Source organism: Vulpes lagopus, chromosome 7 (assembly GCF_018345385.1).
Source record: "Vulpes lagopus strain Blue_001 chromosome 7, ASM1834538v1, whole genome shotgun sequence".
Taxonomy (NCBI): Eukaryota; Metazoa; Chordata; class Mammalia; order Carnivora; family Canidae; genus Vulpes; species Vulpes lagopus.
Genome location: NC_054830.1, coordinates 68,556,662 through 68,580,685, shown reverse-complemented (window position 1 = coordinate 68,580,685; position 24,024 = coordinate 68,556,662). Strand labels below are relative to the sequence as shown.

Here is a 24,024-nt window from a genome sequence, read left to right as displayed (position 1 = left end):
TACCACTCTAATTGTTTCCCAGTCTTCTTTGTGCTATGGTTATGCATATAGTTTCATCCCTGTATATTATAAATTCTACAATACAGTGTTACAACTTTTCTTTAAATAATTGTTGTTTAAATAAATTGAAAAAGGGGGAAAATAATTTTTATATATACCTACATATTTACCAAGTGCTCTTCACTCCTCCCTTTGGATAAAGTTAATTCTGGAGTCACTTCTCAGTCTGAAGGAATTCCTTTAGCATTCCTTATAGTGTGGGTCTGCTATTCACAAATTCTCAGTTTTGGTTATCTAGAAATACTTTTATTTTGGATTTACTTTTATAGTTTCACTGTTTATAAAATTCATGGTTGCCCAGTTTTTTTATCCCCCCAAGACTGAATATATCATTCCAATGTCTTGTGATACTCACTGTTTATTATGAGAAGTCAGTCATTATTTATTTTGTTGTTCTCCTATGTGTGATGTGTAATTTTTCTCTTGCTGCCTTCAAGATTTTTTTTCTTTCTTTGGCTTTTACTAGTTTGACTATGATGAGTGTCTAGGTACGCTTTTGTTTTGTATAGATTTATTCCACTCAGCATTTGTTGAGCTTCTTGGCTATTTTAATGTTTTTCATCAAACTTCATACATTTTTGACCATTATTTCTTCAAATATTTTTTCTAGTCTTCTCTTTCTCCTTTCATTTTTCTGGGATACCAATTCCATGTCTACTAGAATCTTTGATATTGTCCTACAAATGTTTGAGTCTCTCCTCATACACCATTTAAAAAACTATTTTGTTCATCAAATTGGACATTTTCTACTGATCTTTCTTCAAATTCATTCATTTTATTTTCTGGATGTCAAATCTGCTGTAGAGCCTGTCTAGTAAATTTTTCATTTGTTATTGCTCTTTTCAGCTCTAGGATTTCTATTTGTTTCTGTTTTATAGTCTCCATTTCTATGTTGAGCACCTCCATTTGTTTACACGTTATTAGCATACTTTCCTTTAAGTTTTTTAAATATATTTATAATAGCTGCTAAATCCAACATCTTGGCTACTTAAATATCCACTTCTTTAGCTGCTTTCCCCCGCCCCCCTCCAAGTCACACTTTGCTGTTTGTGTCTAATAATTTCTGGTTAATAATTCCACATTTAGAAATGTGTTCTAACAACTCTGGATTTTGTTTTGTTCTTCTGAGAGCTGCTGTTTGCTTCAGTAAGCAATTAACTTATCTGTAGTCAAGCTACAAAATCTGCCTTCCCTGTCACTGATGTTTCTGCTGAGTGTTTTTTATTATTATTTTTTTAAGGCCTAAAGCCTTCCCTTGAACCTGTATACCTTAGTGGTTAGCAAATGATTTTGGCAGAAATCATGCTCAGATACTTCATAATAGGAATCTTCATCCTCTGCAGCCTAAGATGTGTAGAAGAGTTGAGAAATGCAATCAAAGGCACAATTTGCAAATCCTCCCAGGTTTTCAATGTTCACAGGGCTCCTTGCAGGCTCCCGTATATCAATTTAGGATATATGGTTTGTTAATCTTATTATTAAGCCATCCATGGCTCTCTTGCTTCCAGAATCACCCCTTTAATTTACAGCTGCTCTCCTGTCAGCCCCAAACCAAGTCTACCACCTCCCACAGGAAAAGCTGCAGGTTTCTGCTGCCAACCCAATGAGGGATGAGAAAAACTCCAAGCAAGAAAGCCACAAACTACCTGTTTTACCAGATACAGTAACAGTTTTTAATGAGCAAATACTCCTCAAATCATTGCCTGATGGTTTTCCAATGCCCTGATATGTATTTTAGTAACTTTTTTGAAGATTGATTAATTGATTTATGCATGCAAGCAAGAGGAGGGACAGAGGGAGAAGGAGAAGCAGACTACCTGCTCTGTGGGGAGCCCAACACGGGGGTTAGTCTCCGGATCTTAGGATCATGATCTGAACCATCAGACACTTAACAGACTGAGCCACTCAAGTGTCAGAGGGTTTTTAATAATTTTATACTGTTTTGATCTTGTTTTCAGTGGAAAGGAATTATGACATCCTTGCCCTGGTATTACCCCAAGATGAAGCCAAAAAGGATTTTTTGACGAAGGGGATACAAAAGGAAAGAATGAAGTCAAGGATGATCCTGAAATTTTTCACCTACACAAGTAGAACTGAATGGTCATTTTCACCAAAATAGTTCTCCCATTCAAAGAAGTCACTTATTCTTCACTATCTCAATTTCTTCATCTGCCATCATATCTGAGCATTTTGGTAACAAAATTGAAATGCACATAAGAAAATATAAAGTAGGCAAATTCATGGCAAAACTCATAATGTAAAAATCATAAATAATTTAATCGTTATATATAACAAGGGTTTTCCCTGGCAGCTTCTGCCAGCTTCTTATACATACTATAATTCTTTATTAAGTAGTCTTCATGCCCAATATGGAGCCCAACGCAGGGCTTGAAATTTACAACCCTGAGATCAAGACCTGAGCTCATACCAAGAGTCAAAGGCTTTAACTGACTGAGTCATGCAGCACCCCTGCATATACAATTCTAACAAGAGTTTTTTAATGGCAATAATAATTGTTATACTCTACCTTTGCAGTCAGGAGTAGGGCTAAAAGAAGGGTTCCTATCACTAACAAAAATATGATGAAAATGCTTATTATTTTGTCTAACATCTTCTCCAACCAGATGATCATCTGCACAGAAACGAAAAAGAGAATTACTTATCTTTCAAGCACAACTTAATAAAAATGCATACATATTCAAATATCAAGACAAAATAGGATATTCAGCATTGCAAATCAAACTATGGCATAATGATTAAAGCAGTGAAAGCTGTAAGCAACTTCAGAAAATTAACTAATAGCATTAATTACTGTTGTTATACAAAGAGTTTATTATTATTCTAAGTAAAGGTAGTCAATTTGAACATAATTTATATTTACCTTTGAATTCCTATACAGTGGTATATTTACATTTCAAATTGTAATTTACAATCTGGTAAATATTCTAAATGAAATAAAATATTTAAATGAAAAATAATGATAATACATTAGCTGACCTCAAATCTCATGAAATTTTGCTGTCAATTAGCAAATATAGATGGTTTTAGAAAAAGTATGACTCTCACAAAAGAGGTATACCCTAAATTATGTAGGCAAAATAGGAACAAATTAAAATAGGAATTACATTCAAAATATGGTTTTCCCTTTGATGCCATTAAGGTTATAAAAACAGTAATAATAAAAAATCTAATATTAAGGTAATGATAAGTATCAATTTCAGAATATTACCCTGGAGGCGGGGGGAGGTGAGGAGGTAGATGCTAAATCAGGAGGCATATAAAATGGGCTTTAATTATACAGTAACGCTTTATTAAGCTGGAGGACAGTTTCACTGATATTCTTTACATCTTTTTTATATTTGAAATATTTCATAACAAAATACTTTTTGAAATAGGATATTCCATTTGAAATTTCCATTCTGTTTAAAACATAAGCTTTAGGACAAATTGACTGTAAATAAAGAATAAACATTACCGTAATGCTTATTCCTTAATCAATAATTATAATTATGTTCTCCCTGAATACTCCCTAGAAAAACATTCCATTTTGAGTATAACTTCTCTCATCTCTCACAACCACAAATAATCGTACATTTAAAAAGAATTTTTGTTTTCAGAATTTGTAATAATTCTGACAGATTTCTAAAATTCCTGCCATACAAAGCTACCATTTAACATTTCAAAAATAAAATCAAATAGAAACACCATACTGCACCCCTCAACCCCTACATAAACTACAGCATTGCTGAATAGGTTAGTCTTAATTTATATCTGAATTATGCTCTCCAGTGAGTTAAAACATACAAGAGCAAAGAATGGTGGTTAAAAACAAAACATGACTTCTAAAACATTTATTTCCCATTCCATGCTATAAGCTTGCATCCCTTTATCTTTTATGAAAGATAACTGTTACTAAGAGAGCAGTGCTGCAGTGAACCCAAAGATTAAAAAGTTCATCTTTTCTCTTGACAATTACAGCTTCAAACAGAAGAGTTAATTTTCAGTGCATGCTACCAAAGCATCAGAGACAATGCAGAGATTAAAATAAAGTAGTAACAAGTTTCTAAGATATGGAAGGTCAGATGTCATATTTTGAATGTACATTTTAAAATCAATGAAACTGAAAAGTTTTACAATCAGAAACCAGCTCTGCACATGGTTCTTGAGACAGTGTCCCGAGGAAAGAGCTAGTGTTGTATTGTTCCTCTTTGTATGTAGTTCCCAAGCCTGACAGTGCATGACGCATGGTAAAAGCTCAAATATATATATAAACAGACAAACATAAATAATTTCAGAATTAAGAACAGATTTGTATTCACAAATTAACAATTTCCAAAAATAACTTGGAAGCCCCTATTGTTTAAAAAAAATGTCTATTCTGAAATACATTTTTTAATGTAAACATGATTTATAAAGTATATCTAAATGTAAGTCTGGGTATTTCTCACATATAAAACATGGAATTAACAACACATTAGGTATATTAACATGACAAAACCAAACTTTGTTTTTAAATCAGGGTAGAATTTTTCTATCAGAAGCCAAATAAAATACCTAAGGATTGGGGAAAATCCACACTAACAATTACCTAAAATAAAAATTTATTTTCAAGGGTAACAGTGAGGGTTAGATGTTTCATTCAAAGTTTAAAATAAATAAAACCATTTAAGATGCTCAGTACATCAACTAAAAAAGGTGGAGAGGGGGAATCTATTCACATTATGGCTAGCTAAAGTAAGGTAAAAATACAGAACAAAAAGGGAGACAGGTAAAGAGAGAGAGAGAACACTGGGAAAGAAAGGGAAAGACTTATCAAAGAATAAAGAGAGATTTTCTTTAAAAAATCAAAAAAGGGCAGCCCGGGTGGTTCAGCGGGTTAGCGCTGCCTTCAGGCCAGGGCCTGATCCTGGAAAACTGGGATTGAGTCCCATGTCGGGCTCCCTGCATGGAGCCTGCTTCTCCCTCTGCCTGTGTCTCTGCCTCTCTCTCTCTGTGTGTGTCTCTCATGAATAAATAAATAAAATCTTAGATATAAATAAATAAAATAAATAAATAAAAGGCCAAAACAGGAGGGAAAAAAAGCATGGCTGGGGGTAGTTGGTGTATAGAACAAAGGACCAACCAATAAAAAAGAAACAACAAAGTGACAGAAAAATTACATAGAGGAAAAGAACTCCCGGAAAGAGTAAATGGAACAAGACTCTCAAGAAAACAGAAACTCAGACATAGAAGGAGAAATATGGATGTAAGAAGCAATGGAGAAGCAGAAGGGAATGGAGGAGAGAATTCCTAAAGAAATGCCGGGGGCAGATCCTGTGCCATGCTCAGCTTTAGCACCATACACACCACCTGTCATCACTGCCATCAGCTGTCATTACTGCCTGCCTGTAGAAGCCACACTGTCCCTGGTGATCTCCCCGGCCCTCTATGCTCTGAGAAATTATTTTAGTTTTTAAACTTTATTTTCTTAAAGAGGAAGGGAGGTAATTTAAAAATGACATTCTGAATGTTTCAAGTGTGAAAGAAGGGCATGCATTTTTTTTAAATTTAGAGAAGTCAGTAAATGTATAGTATACTGCAAGACTTTGAAACTTCTAAACTGGCTTCATTTATAGCAAGCTATTAAGAATGTATCGTTCCACTACTGAGCTTTCTCTTCTATTTCATTAGTCTGAGCCTGTAGGCTTCCATTTTGCTTTTTTTTTTTTTAACCAAATTCTCGTTGAGTCTTAGTGCAAATAATCAATACTAAAAAATAAAACAAGCCTTATGTCTCAATTAACCACAGATATGTTCTCTCTCACCCTCACTTCACTTGAATTAGTTTCCTAGTTCACCCCACTTGAACCTGAAATACCAAATACCCAGTGCTGCAAATTTTCTGACCTTGGATGTAATGTAAGAAAATACACCTCAACTTATTTATGTGCTTTCCTGGAATGCACAGTCCCAGAACTTAAAGCAATTACTCCTGCTCTCCACCTATGCTACACCATGGAATCATCAAAGAAAGGAAATCGTCACTTGATCTCTTAGGAATCTTTTTAAACTGAGTCACAACTGGTGAGCTACGAATTAGGCTCCTAAATTAGGTAATCTAACTCATGTAGCCCCAAAAGTTAAATCAAATTGAACCTAATGACTTTAGCTCTCCTTTTATCCCTTGAGGACAATTTCATTTCAATATACAAAAGCTGGAGAAATGTTTAAAACCACCTACTTTGATCAAAATAAGAAAATGTGACTTTTGTTTGCAACACTATCATTTGCCAAGGATTGAATTCATTTATTCATATTAGTTTTGCAGGGAATGGAGACACAGACAATAGCATATATGTCGGTGGGGGCAGGGGGTGGGGTGGTCAGTTGGCAAGTGTATTTATCTTTTTATTTTACACAGTTTATTTTCAATCAGAAGTTTAGGCATTGTCAAGTCTCCCTTTTCTTCTTCTTCAACAGAAAGAAGAAAATCCTAATCTTTACACTCAAAAGTGTAGAGATCTATTTCTAAGAAGTGCCACATCTTTCTTAAGGCCTATATATTATTTCCACTGAAAATTTGAGAGTCTTGCTGTGTTTAAACACAATACACATAATAAGTGTCATCTCTTGCTATCCATCCTAGGGATTTGATGAATTTAAGTCTACAACTACTATATGTGGACTACATGTCAGAAGTACAGCACTCCTAATTTATCTGTATTAACCTTTATCGAAGTTATTAACAATGTACCTACTCCATGCAAATCATGTGAAGCATTCACCATACACACAACCTCATACCTTGGGAAATATATGAAATTAAAGGTCACAGACCAGGACCAGGATCTTTTTTAAGTTAAAAATGAAATCCTAGAATACTATCTTAAAAAAAAAAAAAAAAAGACACTATATAAAATAACCAGCCAAGTGTATCAAATATTTCACAGATTTATCTTTTTAAAAAATTTCTGTCATTTAAGTAGCAATAAAAAGTTCTTTCCAGGACACCTGGGTGGCTCCGTAGGTTAAGCACCTGCCTTCAGCTTAGGTCATGATCCCGGGGTCCTGAGATGGAGCCCCTGGTCCGATTTCCTGCTCAGTAGGGAGCCTCTCTCCCTCTGCCTCTCCCTCCTGTTCATGTTCTCTCTCAAACAAATGAATAAAATCTTAAAAAAAGAAAAAAGTTCCCTTTCCTTCTGGATAACTATTACCTAATGTGCTCTCACACATCAAAGGAGACTAAAGTATCAGGTCGAGCCACGTTATAGAGCTGAAAATGAGGGAATCATTCACAGTGGACAAAAAAGACTGTAAGACAGAACCTCTTACACACACCTGGGCAAGGAGACAGCAATCATATATCCTAAATAGCTTTGGGTGTTTAGCAAGGTGTACTATGATGGTATCAATGCTTCACGACCTTCCATAGCTTATTAATTTGAACTTTAAAAGCAAAAACTAGTTTTGACATATGGACAGAAACAGAATGAGAAAGGAGATACAGGGGGAAGTTACAGAATTCAATAGTAAAAAACCAACATCCATGTGTTCATTTACCTTCTTATTTAGCCAGTGCCAGAGCTTGAGGACAAGGGGTAAGGTAAGAAAGGGAAGATAAGAACAGTGGAATATCATTAGAGAATGCAATAATAGTATGAAAAGAAAAGAAAGTCACCGAGAGTATGAGGAAGAAAATAATCCTAGACCAAAAAGAAAAAAAAAAAAAAACCTAGAAAAATAATTGTACTGCATTAACAAAGTTTTAAAATTAAGTGAATATAGTATTCATTTAAGATACACAATGATTGAAATAATTACAAGCTTTGTTGGTAATTCAACAATTAAAAATATATATATAAAATAACCTGAATGCTTGTCAGCTTAGTTATATCAAATTCCAAAAGTTGAAATAATAATTAAATTAAGATCCTTTCACATATCATGCACCAAAAAAAATTTTAGTCCCTAAATAAATTAACTCATGTTCATATACTATGTGCTTATTGAACTTTTAATTGTAGCTTTACAGTATTGGTTGTTTCAAATTTTTTAAACAGTAGAATACTTCAGTGCTCATTTGGAACACCAGGTGTTCACTGACAAATCTAAGATTCTGCTAAAATTTGGTGTATTTCCTTCCATCTCAATTTTTTGGCAGACTTCTACCTTATGTAACATTCTTTCTTTCACGTATATGTTACCTCATTTAAATATCTCACAATATTTTGCACTGTAATAACTAATGCTAGTTAGTGGACACGTGAGGTAAAAATCACTAAACATAGAATTTAAGGCATTACTAGTGATATAAAAAGCACAATTTCATCTGTTTTACAGAAACTGTAAATGCTCTCTGCAGAGTCTTTACTAATAAAAAGTACATTCAATGCATGTTTAAAACTATACTTTTAAACCATCTCTCGTAGAGGAATATTTTCAAAAACACTAGTCTGATCAATCAAAATTTAATGGAAACATGAAAAATAGATTTACTCTCCAAAGCAGCAGCTCATATATATTATTATACTTGACAGAACATAATTACAGCATCAATTATAATTAGACAAATATTCAGTTTGTAATAGCCATTTATTCTGATATATTTATCAGAATATTTTTATATTATGTTTTTATTATTATAACCAAAAAAGCTAGTTTTATTCATTTTACTGTCCTTAAGAAGGACAAATTGGCATTCAAATCTAAATAAAAAATGAAAAATTTTTACTCCATAAAAAAAAAACTCTACTCCATAACAAATACTTCTGATACCCCTGGAACTTCAACTGACACATCTATAGAGTTGGTCTTAAGTGAAGTTTTCCAAACACAAGTACACGGGATTCTGCAAACAAGATGCAGCATGCATCCCCTCTGACAGTGGTAAGGCTGTCAGAAGTTAACTGAAGTAAGAGTTGCTCTATTTAAACAGTCTGAAGGACTCAATCTGCTCTGGTAAGACAAAGCTTTACCCCACTACCAGGAAGATGTGATAAATATGTTAAAATCTGTGAGAAGTCTTAGACTCTTTCTTATTTAAAAACTTGAAAAAGGTAAGAATACAAACAGGCAAATCACAAAATAAAGTATAATATAAATACCCAATAAGCAACCTCATTTTAATTTTTTTAAATTTCAATTTAAAACAACTCTTTTGTTTTAAAAATACTTTTAAATACTTTCACTTTTTATGAAACTGAAAAGGACTTTTTGTTACATTACGCTATCTAGCATTGGCAAGAGCTCAGGAAATGGGCATTGTCCTCTGTTGCACTGATGAGAACTAAAATACTGAAAGGCAATACGTAAAACATATCCCCCTGCTTCTCTGTTGCCCCAGGAGATTTTATGATGGGTTTAAAAGATTTATTTCCTTCCACCTCTCATGAACCCCAGTTATCCTTGTCACCCCTCTCTACGCTGGTTTCACCTACCAATATTTCTTATCCTGAAGTCGTGGATAGGCCTGCTCAGGGAAGCAGTTACTAGGCTCTGTGAGGAAGTCCGGCTCATACAGCACAGCACCCACGAGGACCTTGATTCAGCCTGCCTCCCCAACCTCCGTCTACATATATCCCAGTCACGACTGCTTCCTTGGTGCTAAGAAGTCATGCTGTGGCAGTCTCCATCTCTGCATTGCTCCATCACCGGTCCTTCTTGCCCTGTCAGCTTCTAAGAAACTACTACTTGTACTTCAAAGTTTGCTGTGGCATCACCTGTTCTGCAAAACCTCCCTTCTCCCACTGCCTCACCTGCCGTAAGTCCTTTCTTGCTCCATACTACCACTGTATCCTGTACCTTCTTTCATCCACAAATTAAAACCATGGCTAACACTTACACAGAGCTTACTATATACCAGGCCCTGACCTAGAAATTGTACAGCTAAGAACTCACTTAACCTGCAGAGCCATTCTACAAGAGGCATGCTATTATATTTATTGTATTGATAAGGAAACCAAGGCACAGAAAAGCTAAGAAACTCATCCAAGGTCACAGAGCTAGTAAGTAGTAGAACTGGGATCTGAAACCAGTTTGGAATCAGGGTCCATGCTTTCAAACACAGCCTCTAAATTTTAATGGATTGCTGTCTCTCCACTAACCAAAGCTTCTACATACAGTTTCCTGTGACTCAGTGGATTCTCCACATTATCTGACATGTGGAAATTACTCCAGAAATACTGCACTGAGGCAGCATTACCTGGTGATATAATTTTAGGCAGGTAATTTCCCCTCTAGATTTCAATTTGGTTTTTATACAATGAGGGAGTTGAACAAGGTGTCCCATAACATCCTTTTCTCCTATTTTTAAGAGGGAAAACTACTTACACAATACTAAGCTAAACTTAATCTACCTTATCCTTATATAAGCCATAATTCTAAATTTTAAATCTCATCACAGATTTAGACATTTAGACATTAGATTGGCAACAATCACAGTATGAACAACAAATACCATGAAATGAGGGGGCGGAAATATATATATATATATATATATATGCTCCATTAAAACAGCCCATGTTCTTAAAACACAATACCTTGCTATCAACTTTTAACAAGAATTTTCCAAGCCCAACAACTGGCCAGGGTGCGAGAGCCTCCTGCCGCTCCCTGAGGAAGTGCTCTACAGCCTGCCACCACACGAGGCAGCGCTTCTCCAGGAAGTCCACAACTCCAAAGTGAATAACAAGCTTTTTGAGGATCCAGACTAGAAGGAATACATATAAAACCAAAACACAGATTACAAAGTCAGAACATGAAAAGGTCCTTTAATATCATGTGACTTTTCTAAAACAGTGAAGCTAATATACCACCCGTATCCTACCTTAGTTGTGAAATCCGAATCCCTGAAGGAGCCAGGGATTATTTCACAGCCCATATAAATATAAGATAGTCTGGTCATGAAGGTTTCAGGGACTGCTATCTTGGATTCTCTCACCTCACCCTTCTGGAATAAAGAATACTAATCCCTGACATGTCCTTGGCTATTATAGCTGCTCTCACCAAATGTTATTCTCTTCCTTGGATGTTTAACAATGTTAGTGACCAGAAAAGTATCGGGTATTCCATTGGCATCATGCTTTTATACCACCGGTATTCCTGTTTCTCTACTTGATGCTGCTCTGTACATCTGAATCTCTCAGCAGGCTTCAATAGAGAAGCAGAGTAAGTACAAGCACGGTTGTCACAAATGGTCCCTGAGGCTACACAAGGGACAACTTCTGCAGAGACCACTCACAGAGCACAATATGATGGTACCCTCCACACCAGACAGCGAGGTGGCTCTGTAAGCAGGGGGTAAGCCTCCTATTAAAGGCCAACTAAGAAGTTGTGGGGGACAGAAGGAAGTGCTACTTATGTGTGGGGAGCCTTGAAGTCTGCACCCTGGATAATGGATCCCAGCTACTAGTATTTCCCTAACTCCAGGGATTTCTGTGTCTTTAACCCCGGCCATGCAATCTAATGGTTGACAGTTTACTCTTTTGAACCATGAACTCAGTGTTACATACCAATTCAATAATGACACCATTAGCATTTTTAAATCTCTACAGAGGTCCTAGGAAAGCTCCTATGGTCTCTAATTACAGGCTGCAGAAAATGTTCTGGGGCCATTTGTTCAAAGACCGCTCTCCCAATGCCATGTCAAATTGTTATGGCCTGAAGGTTAAGAAATGACTAGGATAAATGTTAAGTCCTGCTAACAAATTTTAAAGAGAAGGAGGTTCCGAGAGTACATGACACAATTTGGCAGCATAAAATAAATCATCTGGCAAAACCAAAAAAGTATGGAACAATCCAGAAGAGCAATTTAAATTGTTTTTACTAAGCATTTCTATAAATTCCTTAATAGAAAGCATGGCTATGGGATGTACTCTGGTGACTTGTGTAGTTACAATTGTAACTTGCTCCAACTGCCAAAGAGAAGTTCTGTTTGAGAACTTGCATCTGCAAGAAGCAGATGCAAACGTCAAACTTTTATATTCTATGTTACTCAAGGACAGGCACTATACAGTGTTTTGGTCATAACACATCTTTAAAAAAACTTTTTTTTTTAGAGGTAACTATTTGGGCAGCCCCGGTGGCTGAGAGGTTTAGCGCCACCTTCAGCCAGGGGCATGATCCTGGAGACCCAGGATCAAGTTCCACATTGGGCTCCCCCTGCATGGAGCCTGCTTCTCCCTCTGCCTGTGTCTCTGCCTCTTTCTCTCTCTGTGTGTCTCTCATCAATCAATAAATAAAATATTTTTTTAAAAAAAATTAAAAAATAAAATAATAAAAAAAAAATAAAATAAAATAAAATAAAGGTAACTATTTCATTAACTGTCCAAGTTAATGAGAATAATAAGTTTTAAAACTAATGATCTAAAAGATAAATGATCCAATGAGTTTAGATTTTTAAACCATGGTGGAAAACAGGCTTCAAAAAATCAAATTATATTTATATCAATAGTGAAAAGCTTTGATAAAGGAGAAAGGACTAATCAAATTTAGGAGGTATCTGCAGGGCAGATACCCCAAGCATCAACTGAGGACTTAACAAATTTGGCAAAGGTTCTGACTAGAGTAAGAGGCTAAGCCCAAATAATCAGGAAAGTATGAAATAAAAGACTCTTCTACAAGGTACCTGAATTACTTACTTTTCCAGTCTTAGAAGACAGCTTTATATATACAGTTGTTTTATCTTACAAGAGATTAATATTATCTCAAATATTAAAATCCCAAAGTTAACAATAAATTAATAAAATAAAATAAAATCCAAAAGTTAAAGAAAAAAAAAAGTCTTCCAAGACCAGACCATAAGTGAAAAATCACCTGCAATAGGCACCGGCAGCAACTGTACAATCCACAGGTTCAACCAGAGCTGGACTCCAATAATGGCCCACACGAGGGACACGAAGTAGATGTCACTGGTTTTCTTCTTCCTGACAAATGTTCCCATTTCAGGCCTTTGTCTGCCCAGGGTGGGTGAAGGGGAGGAAGGTGAAGGAGTTGAAGATAATGCTGGAGGGGGTTCTCCTCTGTCCATGGTCTCTAAAAAGGGGGCGTAAATCACCATCATATTAGTCCAAATGAGAAGAAACAGTCCTAGGGAGCAACTCCCTAGGCTACTCTTTTAAGCCTTCCAAATGGACTCTGATAGTATGATTACACTGAGTTAAAAAAGAAAAAAGGATCTAGAGGCATGTTTGTGTATGCACTGAAAAATGTGTGGGGAATTACACTACTGACCATATTTAAACTGAGGGAAATTAAGTTTGTTGGTGGGTAGGGTTGGGTATGGTGAATTTTTTACTTTATATACTTTACACTGTTCAAGGTTTTATGACATCTATACATACATATATATAATTTAAGCAAAAGACTATGACAATAGCTAAGAATTATAATTATTATAATTATAATGAAAACTCAAACTATATAAAGCAACAAATATTAACATACAGAATTCCTTTATCTAAAAATTTCTCCTCTTTTAATATAATTTTATTAGATGTATATGTATTTCCGATACAACATGGCTTTTCAGTGTCATTTTACCTAAAAATAGAGCCAACCGCTCTTATAAGAAAGAACCCAGGACTTTGAAACAGGGCTTTCCCTTAGAATGAGAAATAAAACAATGACATATTGCTGGGGGTGAGAAATTTTCAAACAAAGCTCATACCAAATGACTTCACATAAGGTACTGTACTTCACAACAGGTACTGTTGTAACAATGCAACTACCAAGTTACTTTTTACTATAGGGTTATATTATTTCTATTTCCTGGTTTTACCAAAACATACCATATAACTCAGATATAACTCTTTTTTTTAGTCTTTATCTTTTTATTTTTTTAATTTAAACTCAATTTGCCAACATATAGTATAACACCCAGTCAGATATAACTCTTAAAGCAATATTATTCAGTATATGCCATGAAGATGGAAATGACACTACAATTTGCATTTTGTCTTCCATAAGAAAAAACTAATGATAAATATATGTCACATTTCATAAGTCTTGAAAACAGAGGAAAGAAATAAGAGCCCCCATTACCCTAACTCCCTAAGTGTCCCATAGTTTTTATATAGTTTTACACAGTTATATCATGTTCCACTTACCCTGTTGCACTTTCTTCCTTCAGTTGAACGCCACCTCCAGGAGAGCTAAGAGTGTGTCTGTCTTGTTCTTGCTCTGCTAAGTACCTGACATATAGTGGGCACTCACTAAATACTGTTGAAAGACAGCCTTCCCTTGTTTGATAAGGTTCATAAGCAACTACACAGTAGTCCTCTAAGTGCTGTATTATAATTATAAGTGTGTCTTCTAAGGTTAATGTTAATCTGTGAGTAAACCGTTACTATTGATATAATAGCACCATGGTAAATCAGCCCAATCTCACCAGAACTAACATTCTACCCTGGGGTCTGGGCCGAAAGCCCAAGCTAGTTATAATGTGCTTCTGTTTGACTTTGCTCTTTGAGAATCTTTCTAATTTGGAAACTTCATGTTGGTGGGTGCGGCAGATACTGAGAAGAATATTAAGTCCATAAACATCATACCCTCCTTCATTTTGAAAACATGATTCAATGTGCAAAAAAAAAAATACATTTTCCTACCACTTCAAATGCCTTTTTCTTGCTGATCCCTCCTTTAAAGATTTTTCGAAAGGCAGTTCTTCAGAAAGAGCTCACCAAAAATATTCCTTAACTGTGAAACCCCTGGCACTAATCGACCACTTGGCACAGAGATGGCCTTTTCCATTCCTAAACTCTGTGTGAGTCCAGAACTCTGTGTGACTTTAAAACTGATATAAATCTATCAGCTAGATCTTGGAGCATGGTACCCAGAACAACCAGACTGGTCCGTTTTATAGGAAGCAGTTAATGTATTAACAGCATGAGGCATGCAAGGCAAATTTTGCGAAAAAAAGCAAGAAACGCCAGAGAAATAGATGACTGTAAGACAGAAAACAAAAACCAAAAGAAAAAGTTGAATCAACAACAAAAGCCATGTGAAGGGCAGCCCAAGTGGCTCAGTGGTTTAGCGCCGCCTTTAGCCCAGGGTGTGATCCTGGAGAGCCAGAATCGAGTCCCATGTCAGGGTCCCTGCATGGAGCCTGCTTCTCCCTCTGCCTGTGTCTGCCTTTCTCCCTCTCTCTGTCTCTCATGAGTAAGTAAATAAAATCTTAAAAAAAAAAAAAAAAAAAGCCATGTGAAGAGAGTAAAATAAAAAATGGAGAAGAATAGACCGCTACAAAATAAGGAAAAGGGATCCCTGGGTGGCGCAGCGGTTTGGCGCCTGCCTTTGGCCCAGGGCGCGATCCTGGAGACCCGGGATCGAATCCCACGTCGGGCTCCCGGTGTATGGAGCCTGCTTCTCCCTCTGCCTGTGTCTCTGCCTCTCTCTATCTCTCTGTGACTATCATAAATAAATTAAAAAAAAAAAAAAAATAAGGAAAGGATTAAGTGGGGGGAAAATATGGAAAATGTACACAGGGCACTAAAGGGGGCAAAAAAAAAAGATACTATGAAAGGAAAGTGAGAAGGAATACGAAAAGAAAAATAAGAAGTTCTTTTTTTTTAAAGAGGGAGGGAAGATGAAGATTCAAGATAAGAAACATAAAGAGTTAAATAATTAAAAGCATGAAAAAAGTGATTATGTGAGAACAAAGATGAGAGGAGGAAAAAGTGTAAAAAGAGAAATCAGAGGAAAATGAAGGACCAGTAGATAGTATTCTGTGATGCTCATGGCCTTAAGTTTATCCTTTACATGTATTTCATTTTCCAGAATGATTCTGAAAACATTCCTTCATAAGGTAAGTCACCTGCAGGTTCAGTGGAGGGCTGGTCCTCAGAGCTCGATTCATATCCTGTGATAGAGATGGCCAAGGTTGCTAGGGTAGAAGCTGCCATGGAAATAACCTGCCCTGGTAACTCTGCTCCTGTAAAACAAGCATGGGTTTTTAAAACTTTTTAAAGCAAAGGTGGAAAATAACTACTACAAACTGAAACACAGCCCTAAGATTTCAAAAGCAGTAAAACAAAATGTTTATTAACTGACCCACTGGACCAGAGGTTCAACACCAAGGGAGAATCCTTAGGAATTAACAGGAAAATATGTGAAAAATTTGGTTCCTGGACTCTGCATATCAATTTCACGTAGGGACTTCACATTCTTGTATGCAGCTGAGAGTAGTTATATAAATGTGGAGTCCGCTTTTTTTCTTTACTTTTTAACTTAACAAATTAATTTGAATGCACATCTCTGTTGAAAAACATTACCACACCAAGTCTGCGAGTTTCCTGAATGCAGATGGTCTTACTCTACTTGGTATTACTAGCTCCTAGTATGGTATAAAACAGCCAACACTTGGTGCTCTCGATAAGAACATTCCATGAATGAATAGGCAAACATATGGGTACTATGCAAAAATCATATAGCTCTATAAAGTACATAATTCAGCACAGGCAAAACCCACCACTGAAAATCTAAAACATATTGTTATTCCATTTCATTCCTATATGTTCCCATGTTAAGTTCCTAAAAGGTAGTACACCAAGCTTAATCATTTGCAGTAAACTGAAATAAAACATTTACTGACCAATGAGGTCTGTGACAGTCAGCCTTTAATCTGCAAACAACACAGACTAGCTCACACAATAACAGGTTCTAGCATGCTTCCCTCCTCCAAGAGACTGTAAAGCTAGACTATACTCCTTAGACTCTCTTGCAGCTAAGGTCCTATGTATAAGGCAGTTTCTACCAAGAAGACACAATTGTGTAAGACCTGGAAGACCAAAGTGGGACTCACTGCAATTTAGACACTCTCATGTCAAACACTCATGAAGGAATATGGTTTTTCTACAGGAACTTAGCAGAAGTTCTAAAAGTTCTGCTATCTGATCCCTAACTGTGTGGCACTTCTCAAATAGTCCTTTGGTGTCACTGAGCACCTTTCCTAGTTGCATTGCTTCTGCCTGTGTCAGATCCAAGCTTAACTGTCTAGTCTTTCCAAAAATTCTGTATGTAAAAATTCTACATGCTAACCAGTATCTCTATTTAGACTAGCTAGTGTGGATTCTACTGTCCACAACTAAGAACACTAACACTCACCAAATCATATACCCACCCTCACAGAGATGGGACCTTACTTTTGGTAGGCAAATATACAATGTACCAACAGCATAGAATTCAGCCAAACCAATGAAAAGAGCCTTGATCATTCAGAAAGCCAATGAATTTCAGCTCCAAATGAATTCCACCTACTTAGCAAATCCAGGACTGGTCATCTCGTAGAGACAAGAAGGCCAGGCCCTGAAATGGGCTAAGATATCTAGGAACACACCTAACCAAAGAGGTAAAGGATATGTACTATGAAAACTACAGGACACTAATGAAATAAATTGAGGAAGACACAAAGATATGGGAAAGCATTCCATGCTCATGGATTGGAAGAACAAATATTGTTAAAAAAGTCTATGCTACCCAGAGCAATCCACACATGCAATGCAATCCCTATTAAAATACCATCAACATTTTTCAAAGAGTTGGAATGAACAATTCTAAAATTTGTATGGAACCAGAAAAGACCCCAAATAGCCAAAAGAATGCTGAAAAAGAAAACCAGAGCCTGAGGCATCATAATTCTGGACTTCAAGCTCTATTACAAAGCTGTAATCACCAAGACAATGTGGTACTGGCACAGAGATCAATGAAACAGAATATAGAACCCAGAAATGAACCCTCAACTCTATGGTCAACTAATCTTTGACAAAGCAGGAAAGAACATCCATTGGAAAAAAAACAAATGGTGTTGGGAAAATTGGACAGCTACATGCAGAAGATTGAAACTGGACCATTTCCTCACATCATACACAAAAATAGACTCAAAATGGATTTAAGACCTAAATGTGAGACAGAAATCCATCAAAATCCTAGAGGAGAAGAAAGGCAGCAAACTTTGTGACCTTGGCCACAGCAACTTCTTACTAGCCATGTTTCCAAAGGCAAGTGACACAAAGGCAAAATGAACTATTAGGACTTCATCAAGCTAAAAAGCTTTTGCACAGCAAAGGAAACAGGTGACAAAACCAAAAGACAACCAACAGAATGGGAGAAGGTATCTGCAAATGACATATCAGATAAAGGGTTAGTATCCAAAATCTATAAGAAATCTATAAATCTATAAAGAACTTATCAAACTCAACACCCAACAAACAAGTAATCCAATCAAGAAATGGGAAGAAGACATGAACAGACATTTCTCTAAAAATGACATATACATGGCCAACAGACACATGAGAAAATACTCCACATCACTTGGCATCAAAAATTACAAATCAAAACCACAGTGAGATAGCACCTTACAACAGTCAGAATGGCTAATATTAACAAATTAGTAAACATCAGATGTTGGCGAGGATACGGAGAAAGGGGAATGCAGCCACTCGACAAAACAGTTCTGAGGTTCCCCAAAAAGTTGAAAACAGAGTTACCCTATGACCTAGCAATTGCACTACTGGGTATTTATCCTAAAGATACAAATGGAATGATCCAAAGGGGCACCTGTACCCCAATGTTCATAGCAGCAATGTCGACGATAGCAAAAATATGGAAAGAGCCAGATGTCCATCAACAGATGAATGGATAAAGAAGATGTGGTATATACAAAATGCACTACTACTCAGCTATCAAAAAAATGAAACCTTGCCATCTGCAACGACATGGATGGAACTAGAGGGTATTATGTTAAACGAAATGAGTCAATCAGAGAAAGACAATTATCATATGATCTTACTCATATGTGGAATTTAAGAAACAAAACAGATCATTGGGGAACAGAGGACAAAATAAAACAAGACATAATCAGAGAGGGAGACAAACCATAAGAGACTCTTAATCATAGGAAACAAACTGAAGGTTGCTGGAAGGGAGGGGGCGGTGGGAGATGGGGTAAGGTGGGGGATGGGGTAACTGGGTGATGGATATTAAGGAGGGCACCTGATGTAATGAGCACTGGGTGTTATATAAGACTGATGAATCACTGAACTCTACCTCTGAAACCAATAAAAAGAAAATGCAAAAAAAAAAAAAAAAGGAAAGAAAAGAAAGCTGATATACAAAGGATGAGAAGAAATTAATCAAAAGAATGTAAAGAACAATACTTTGGGCAAAAGGAAGTGAGCAGGAAGGCTGTAAGTGAAGACACTGGCATGTTAAAGACAGTGTAAGAAGGTCAGTGTGTCTGGAACGCAGCTAGCAGGAAACTGGTATCGAATAAACCAGGCTAGACGATGATGCAAATTACGAAAGACCACAGTAAGTAGTAAGAACTTTAGGCTTTATTCTAAAAGGAGTAGGAAAGTAGTGAAGAATTTTAAACGGGGTAATAATATTTTTACTGAAATGTTACTGAGATAATTATAGCTTTACATGTAGTTGTAAGAAATGACAGAACGAGATCTTGTCTACCCTTTACGCAGTTTCCCCCAGCGATAATGTCCCGTCACTGGGGCACAATATCGTGATCAGGATATCAACATGACACAAGATACAGGGCAGTCTCATCACTGCAAGGATCTCTCGTGTTGACCCTTCATGACCACGCCCACCCACCTCCCTGCCCCAGTCTGTGAATAAATGAACAGTTATGAGATATAAAAAGAACATTATTGCTGTTTGGTCAAGAGTAGACTGGAAGGGACCAAGAATGGGTACAGGGAAAGAAGTTAAACTAATACTACAGGCAAGGCATGATAACAGTGTAGTCTACCACAGCTAACGGGAGAAGTTCGAAAAGTGACTGCATTTAATAGACAGGGGGTATAGTCAAATATACCAGACTTGATGACGAACCCATAAAGGAAATGAGAGAGATGAAGGGTCAAAGGTAAACCCCAAGTTTCCAGATTATGGTTATAGAGATAACCGCAGGGGAATACCATGTCGACAATCATGGAGGGGAAACAGAGGAAGATTTGGACATATTAAAGTGCTTTTTTAGACTTCCAGACAGAATTTTCAAAAACAAACTGATTACGCCAGAGAGAAGACAGGACTTTCTGTGCACCCAACAGAGGTTTCTTAGGCTCTGCTCCATAGCAAAGAATGGGAATACCTGATGACTAATGGCCTGGGACAGCAGAACAGAAAGAGAAAAACACTTCCAGTCAGAATCCAAACAAAGTGTTCTCTCTTACATAAGATCAAAGACTAGTCAAGGGTCCTAACTTACTAAACCCACCTCTTCACAAGTAATTTAGTCAAGGAGTGATTCATCTTTGAGAGATCCTGAAAAATAAGTTCCTTGAATTAAGCTGCTCTGAAGTAACAATTTTATAACTGCTTAAATAGGGACTTTCAGTTAGGCTGCAGTTTGACTTCTAATTTCTAAATGCCCACAAAGTCCTCATTCACCAAACAGGTGATTCGGCTACATGCTGAGATTAGAGACTAAGACCCAAGTCCTAAACTCAGTCTAATATTTAGACTAACAGTTACAATTCAGTAAGCTAGGAGCTAAAATAAAAACAAGTATAGCACATTTGGGGAGCACAGAAGATGGAAACATAATCCATGCTTGGGAGGTCAGGCAAGGACTACCACCTGACAAGAATGGTAAAAGATGCCACCCTTTAAATCCATTCAAAGATGTTATCCAGACAAAAAAAAAAAAAAAAGACACAGCAAGTCTATCTTGGAGGGGAAGGTAGAGGCTGGTGTCTTAGAAGGCAGAGGGAGAAAAGATTTCCAGAAGGACAAATCTAAATAAAAAGCAAGTGTAAAGACACAAAGGCAAGGAAAAGCAGTGTGTGCTGTTCAAAGAACTCTAAGAAATCCAGTGAGGCTAGGACAATGAGAAGAGTGGAGAGGTGCAAGAATGCAGAGGGAGAAGGCGGGTGGGGGGGGGGTCCCTCATATTCACTATGCACACAGGTAGTACAATTAGCATAATGCAGTGGCTGGGAGCACAGGTGAGGAAACAAGACTGCCCAGGTTCAAACCCCAGGTCTATTCCTTACAAGCTAGATGACCACAGCAAGTTACTTAAAATCTAGATGCCTCGGTGTCTTCACGTTTCAAAGGAAGCTTATATAAATTCCTTCTGCATGTGAGAATTAAGTGAAACAACACATATAAAACAATCAGAACAATGCCTGGTATGTAGGACTTGCTCAATAAATGTTAGCCATCACATCACCATCACCTATTTCAAAACCACTGGCTTTGACAGGAGAAACTATGAGCATAAGCCACTAGCTCTCCTATAGTATTTGTCTGTGCCTCTCATCCCCCTTCTCTTTCATATTATAGACATCTTCCTAAGTCTTATGCCCTTACCACACGTTTTTAAATCTCCCCGGAGTTATGCAAAGTATCTTGAATCCAGTAGGCACTGAAAGACTTAAGGAAAAATTAAAGCCAATAAATTAAACCTTGACAATTATGGCTTAAAGACCCTTTCTCCAACTTGCTGATGTCACTAAAATAATGCAGTAAGTATTCAATGAATCATAGCTAAATCAATGAAAACTATGCAATATCATGCTTGCTAATACACAATTCGGCAAATTTTTAGAGTGCCTGAAACTTCGCAAAGGAATGAAAAGAAGAGCACACAGGGAAAATCCACAGAAAGTATCTGAAAATTATGGATGTAAGATTTGACAATTGCTCTTATTTATCAAACAGACACTTTCATGATTTCTGTCTTAGAGATATCCTCCTGCATTTCAAAAACCCCAAGGGTTCAGGAAAAAAAAAAAAAAAACCCAAGGGTTCTGACAGAAATGATGAACTAAAAACACAAGAATGCCAGGATCAAGAATCTAGGCACAGTACTAGAAAAAAAAAAAAAGCCCTGGCTAAAAATAGGCACACAGACAAGGGAACATAATCTTGGGACCTAAGAACTATAAACAAAAAAAGGAAAGAGCATCCAAGGTTTCAAGTGTCAGTCTACCCCGGAGATGGGGCCGGCATCAAGTGGAGGCCCAAAAAACAGGAATCTACACAAGGCCAAACAAGCAGGCCACTAACATTAGCAGCCTAGCACTAGGGGACAGAAACTCATAGTCTGGCACATTAAGACACAGATCACATGTTCAGTCTGTATCTGTTAATATGGATAGCTTAACAACGGGCAGACATTTCTAATAACCAAAGGATAATATATTTCAAGAACAGTCTAAATAAGGAGATACTCAATCTACTTAGTGCTCTTTCACAGTGATAGTGGCAGATGCCAGAAATACACCCAAGGATGCTTATTGGAAGGGGGCTCTACTACGTACCAAATAAACTCTCTCCAGCATGCAAACTTCCCTTTGAAGAACGCTTCTGTTTCCATCACTAACATGGAAAATATGCCTCCCTCTCAATGATACTGGTATCAAGGGCTTGGATATAAACCAGGAGTTTCTCTAGGCCCATTTAACCGTGTCAGACTGGGCCGTAACACAGGAGCAGTAAGAAATCCAGTGTGTTCCTTTTCTTTTTCTAGTTTTGGGCTCAACTGAACCAAAGCTGTTCACTCATACTGCATGTTATCCCAAAATGATTAAGGCAACTACTAAGCCTTCCTGCCAAGGTATTTCTCATCATTTATAAACCATCACCAATATTCAGAGGAACAGACTCAGCTGTACTGGCCCATACTTGTCAGACTGGGTGTCCAGGGCATTAAAAATACATCGGATTGCTTGTTTGCCTAGCTTTTGAAAAAGTACTTCTAGGTGTAAATTTACTCAGAGTAAATGAGTCTACGTTTCCCCATTTGTAAAATAAGTACCTATCCTACTGGATGTTAAGAAAATTAAATAATATGGCATGTTTAAACGGCCCACCAGTACCTCACCACTGTTGCTATTATTAACTAAAAGCGAGTATTCGGGCAGCCCTGGTGGCACAGCGGTTTGGCGCTGCCTGCAGCCTGGGGTGTGATCCTGGAGACCTAGGATCGAGTCCTGCATCGGGCTCCCTGCATGGAGCCTGCTTCTCTTCCTCTGCCTGTGTCTCTGCCTCTCTCTCTGTGTCTATGAATAAATAGATAAAATCTTAAAAAAAAAAAAAAAAGTAAAGCTAGTTTTCTTCTTTCCTCACAGGCCAAGGGCACACCCTGACACTGAATTCCAGGTTTCTACCAAGTGAGACATGTAGGATGCAGGAGGCCAAGAAGCTAGTTCCCATACTCGCGGTAGGCTTACAGGGCCCATGGCAAGACTAAGGAGCTCACAAGTACACCTGAGCACAAAAGAGATGCGCAGCCACTCCCTTTCCAGGATGACTGATGCTTATTCAAAGAGTGAAGCAGAATAATACCAGGCTTAGAGTCAAGGGCCCTAAATTTTAAATCTTAGCTCTACCAGTTGCCTATGTGGGCAAGTCTCTTACTCTGAAATTAAAAGCCTACATTGGTAAAATGGACATATCTACTTTACAAGGTTTTATTTTGGGGAGTTACCTATGGATTTAAAAAGACAGTACATTTTAAAATACAGTAGACACAACATTTTTTTTCCTACATTATCTTGGGGTTCCAGAAAATGCCATGTAAGAGTTCCCAAAAGGCTAAGAGAAAACCACTGAGTAAGGTACCTTGGGTTCAGAAGGAACCACTGAAACTAACTCCACGATGATTCACAAGAAGAGTTTTCAAGATCTAGGAACTAAACAAACTTCATGCTTTGATCCAAAGGATTAATTCTGTGAATCCAGCAAACCATATACCATAAAAGTCCTACAACAGCAAGATTCAAAGCTTTCAAAGCTCTTAAGACACAGAGAAAAATGCCTGCACAGGTGAAGAGGAGACACGTCCTACAATGGGACAGTAGAAATGGTAAGGAAGAGATAAATGCACATATTGCCCCGGCAGTGCATTAAAGCCCTTCCTGTACCTAAGGATATTATAGTGACATCTACAGGACAGAACTGACTCTAATAAAAGGGAAAGGTTGTCCCAATATAGACTAGATGCCTTAAAGAAACAAGGTAGTA

General features: G+C 37.1%; 1 protein-coding gene across 3 annotated transcripts in view; it reads right to left on the bottom strand.

Annotated features, from left to right (window-relative positions):
• Window positions 1-24,024, bottom strand: part of TMEM245 (transmembrane protein 245) — a 102,619-nt gene that overhangs the window by 58,228 nt on the left and 20,367 nt on the right. For 2 of the 3 annotated variants that reach the window (XM_041762631.1, XM_041762634.1), the window contains exons 4-8: window positions 15,851-15,967; window positions 12,853-13,071; window positions 10,578-10,747; window positions 7,600-7,623; window positions 2,588-2,692 (exon numbers count right to left, since the gene is read on the bottom strand). In XM_041762631.1, the coding sequence (XP_041618565.1) occupies window positions 2,588-2,692; window positions 7,600-7,623; window positions 10,578-10,747; window positions 12,853-13,071; window positions 15,851-15,967 (635 nt within the window). The remainder of the gene's footprint in view (window positions 1-2,587; window positions 2,693-7,599; window positions 7,624-10,577; window positions 10,748-12,852; window positions 13,072-15,850; window positions 15,968-24,024) is intronic. The other variant, XM_041762632.1, reaches the window with a different exon arrangement.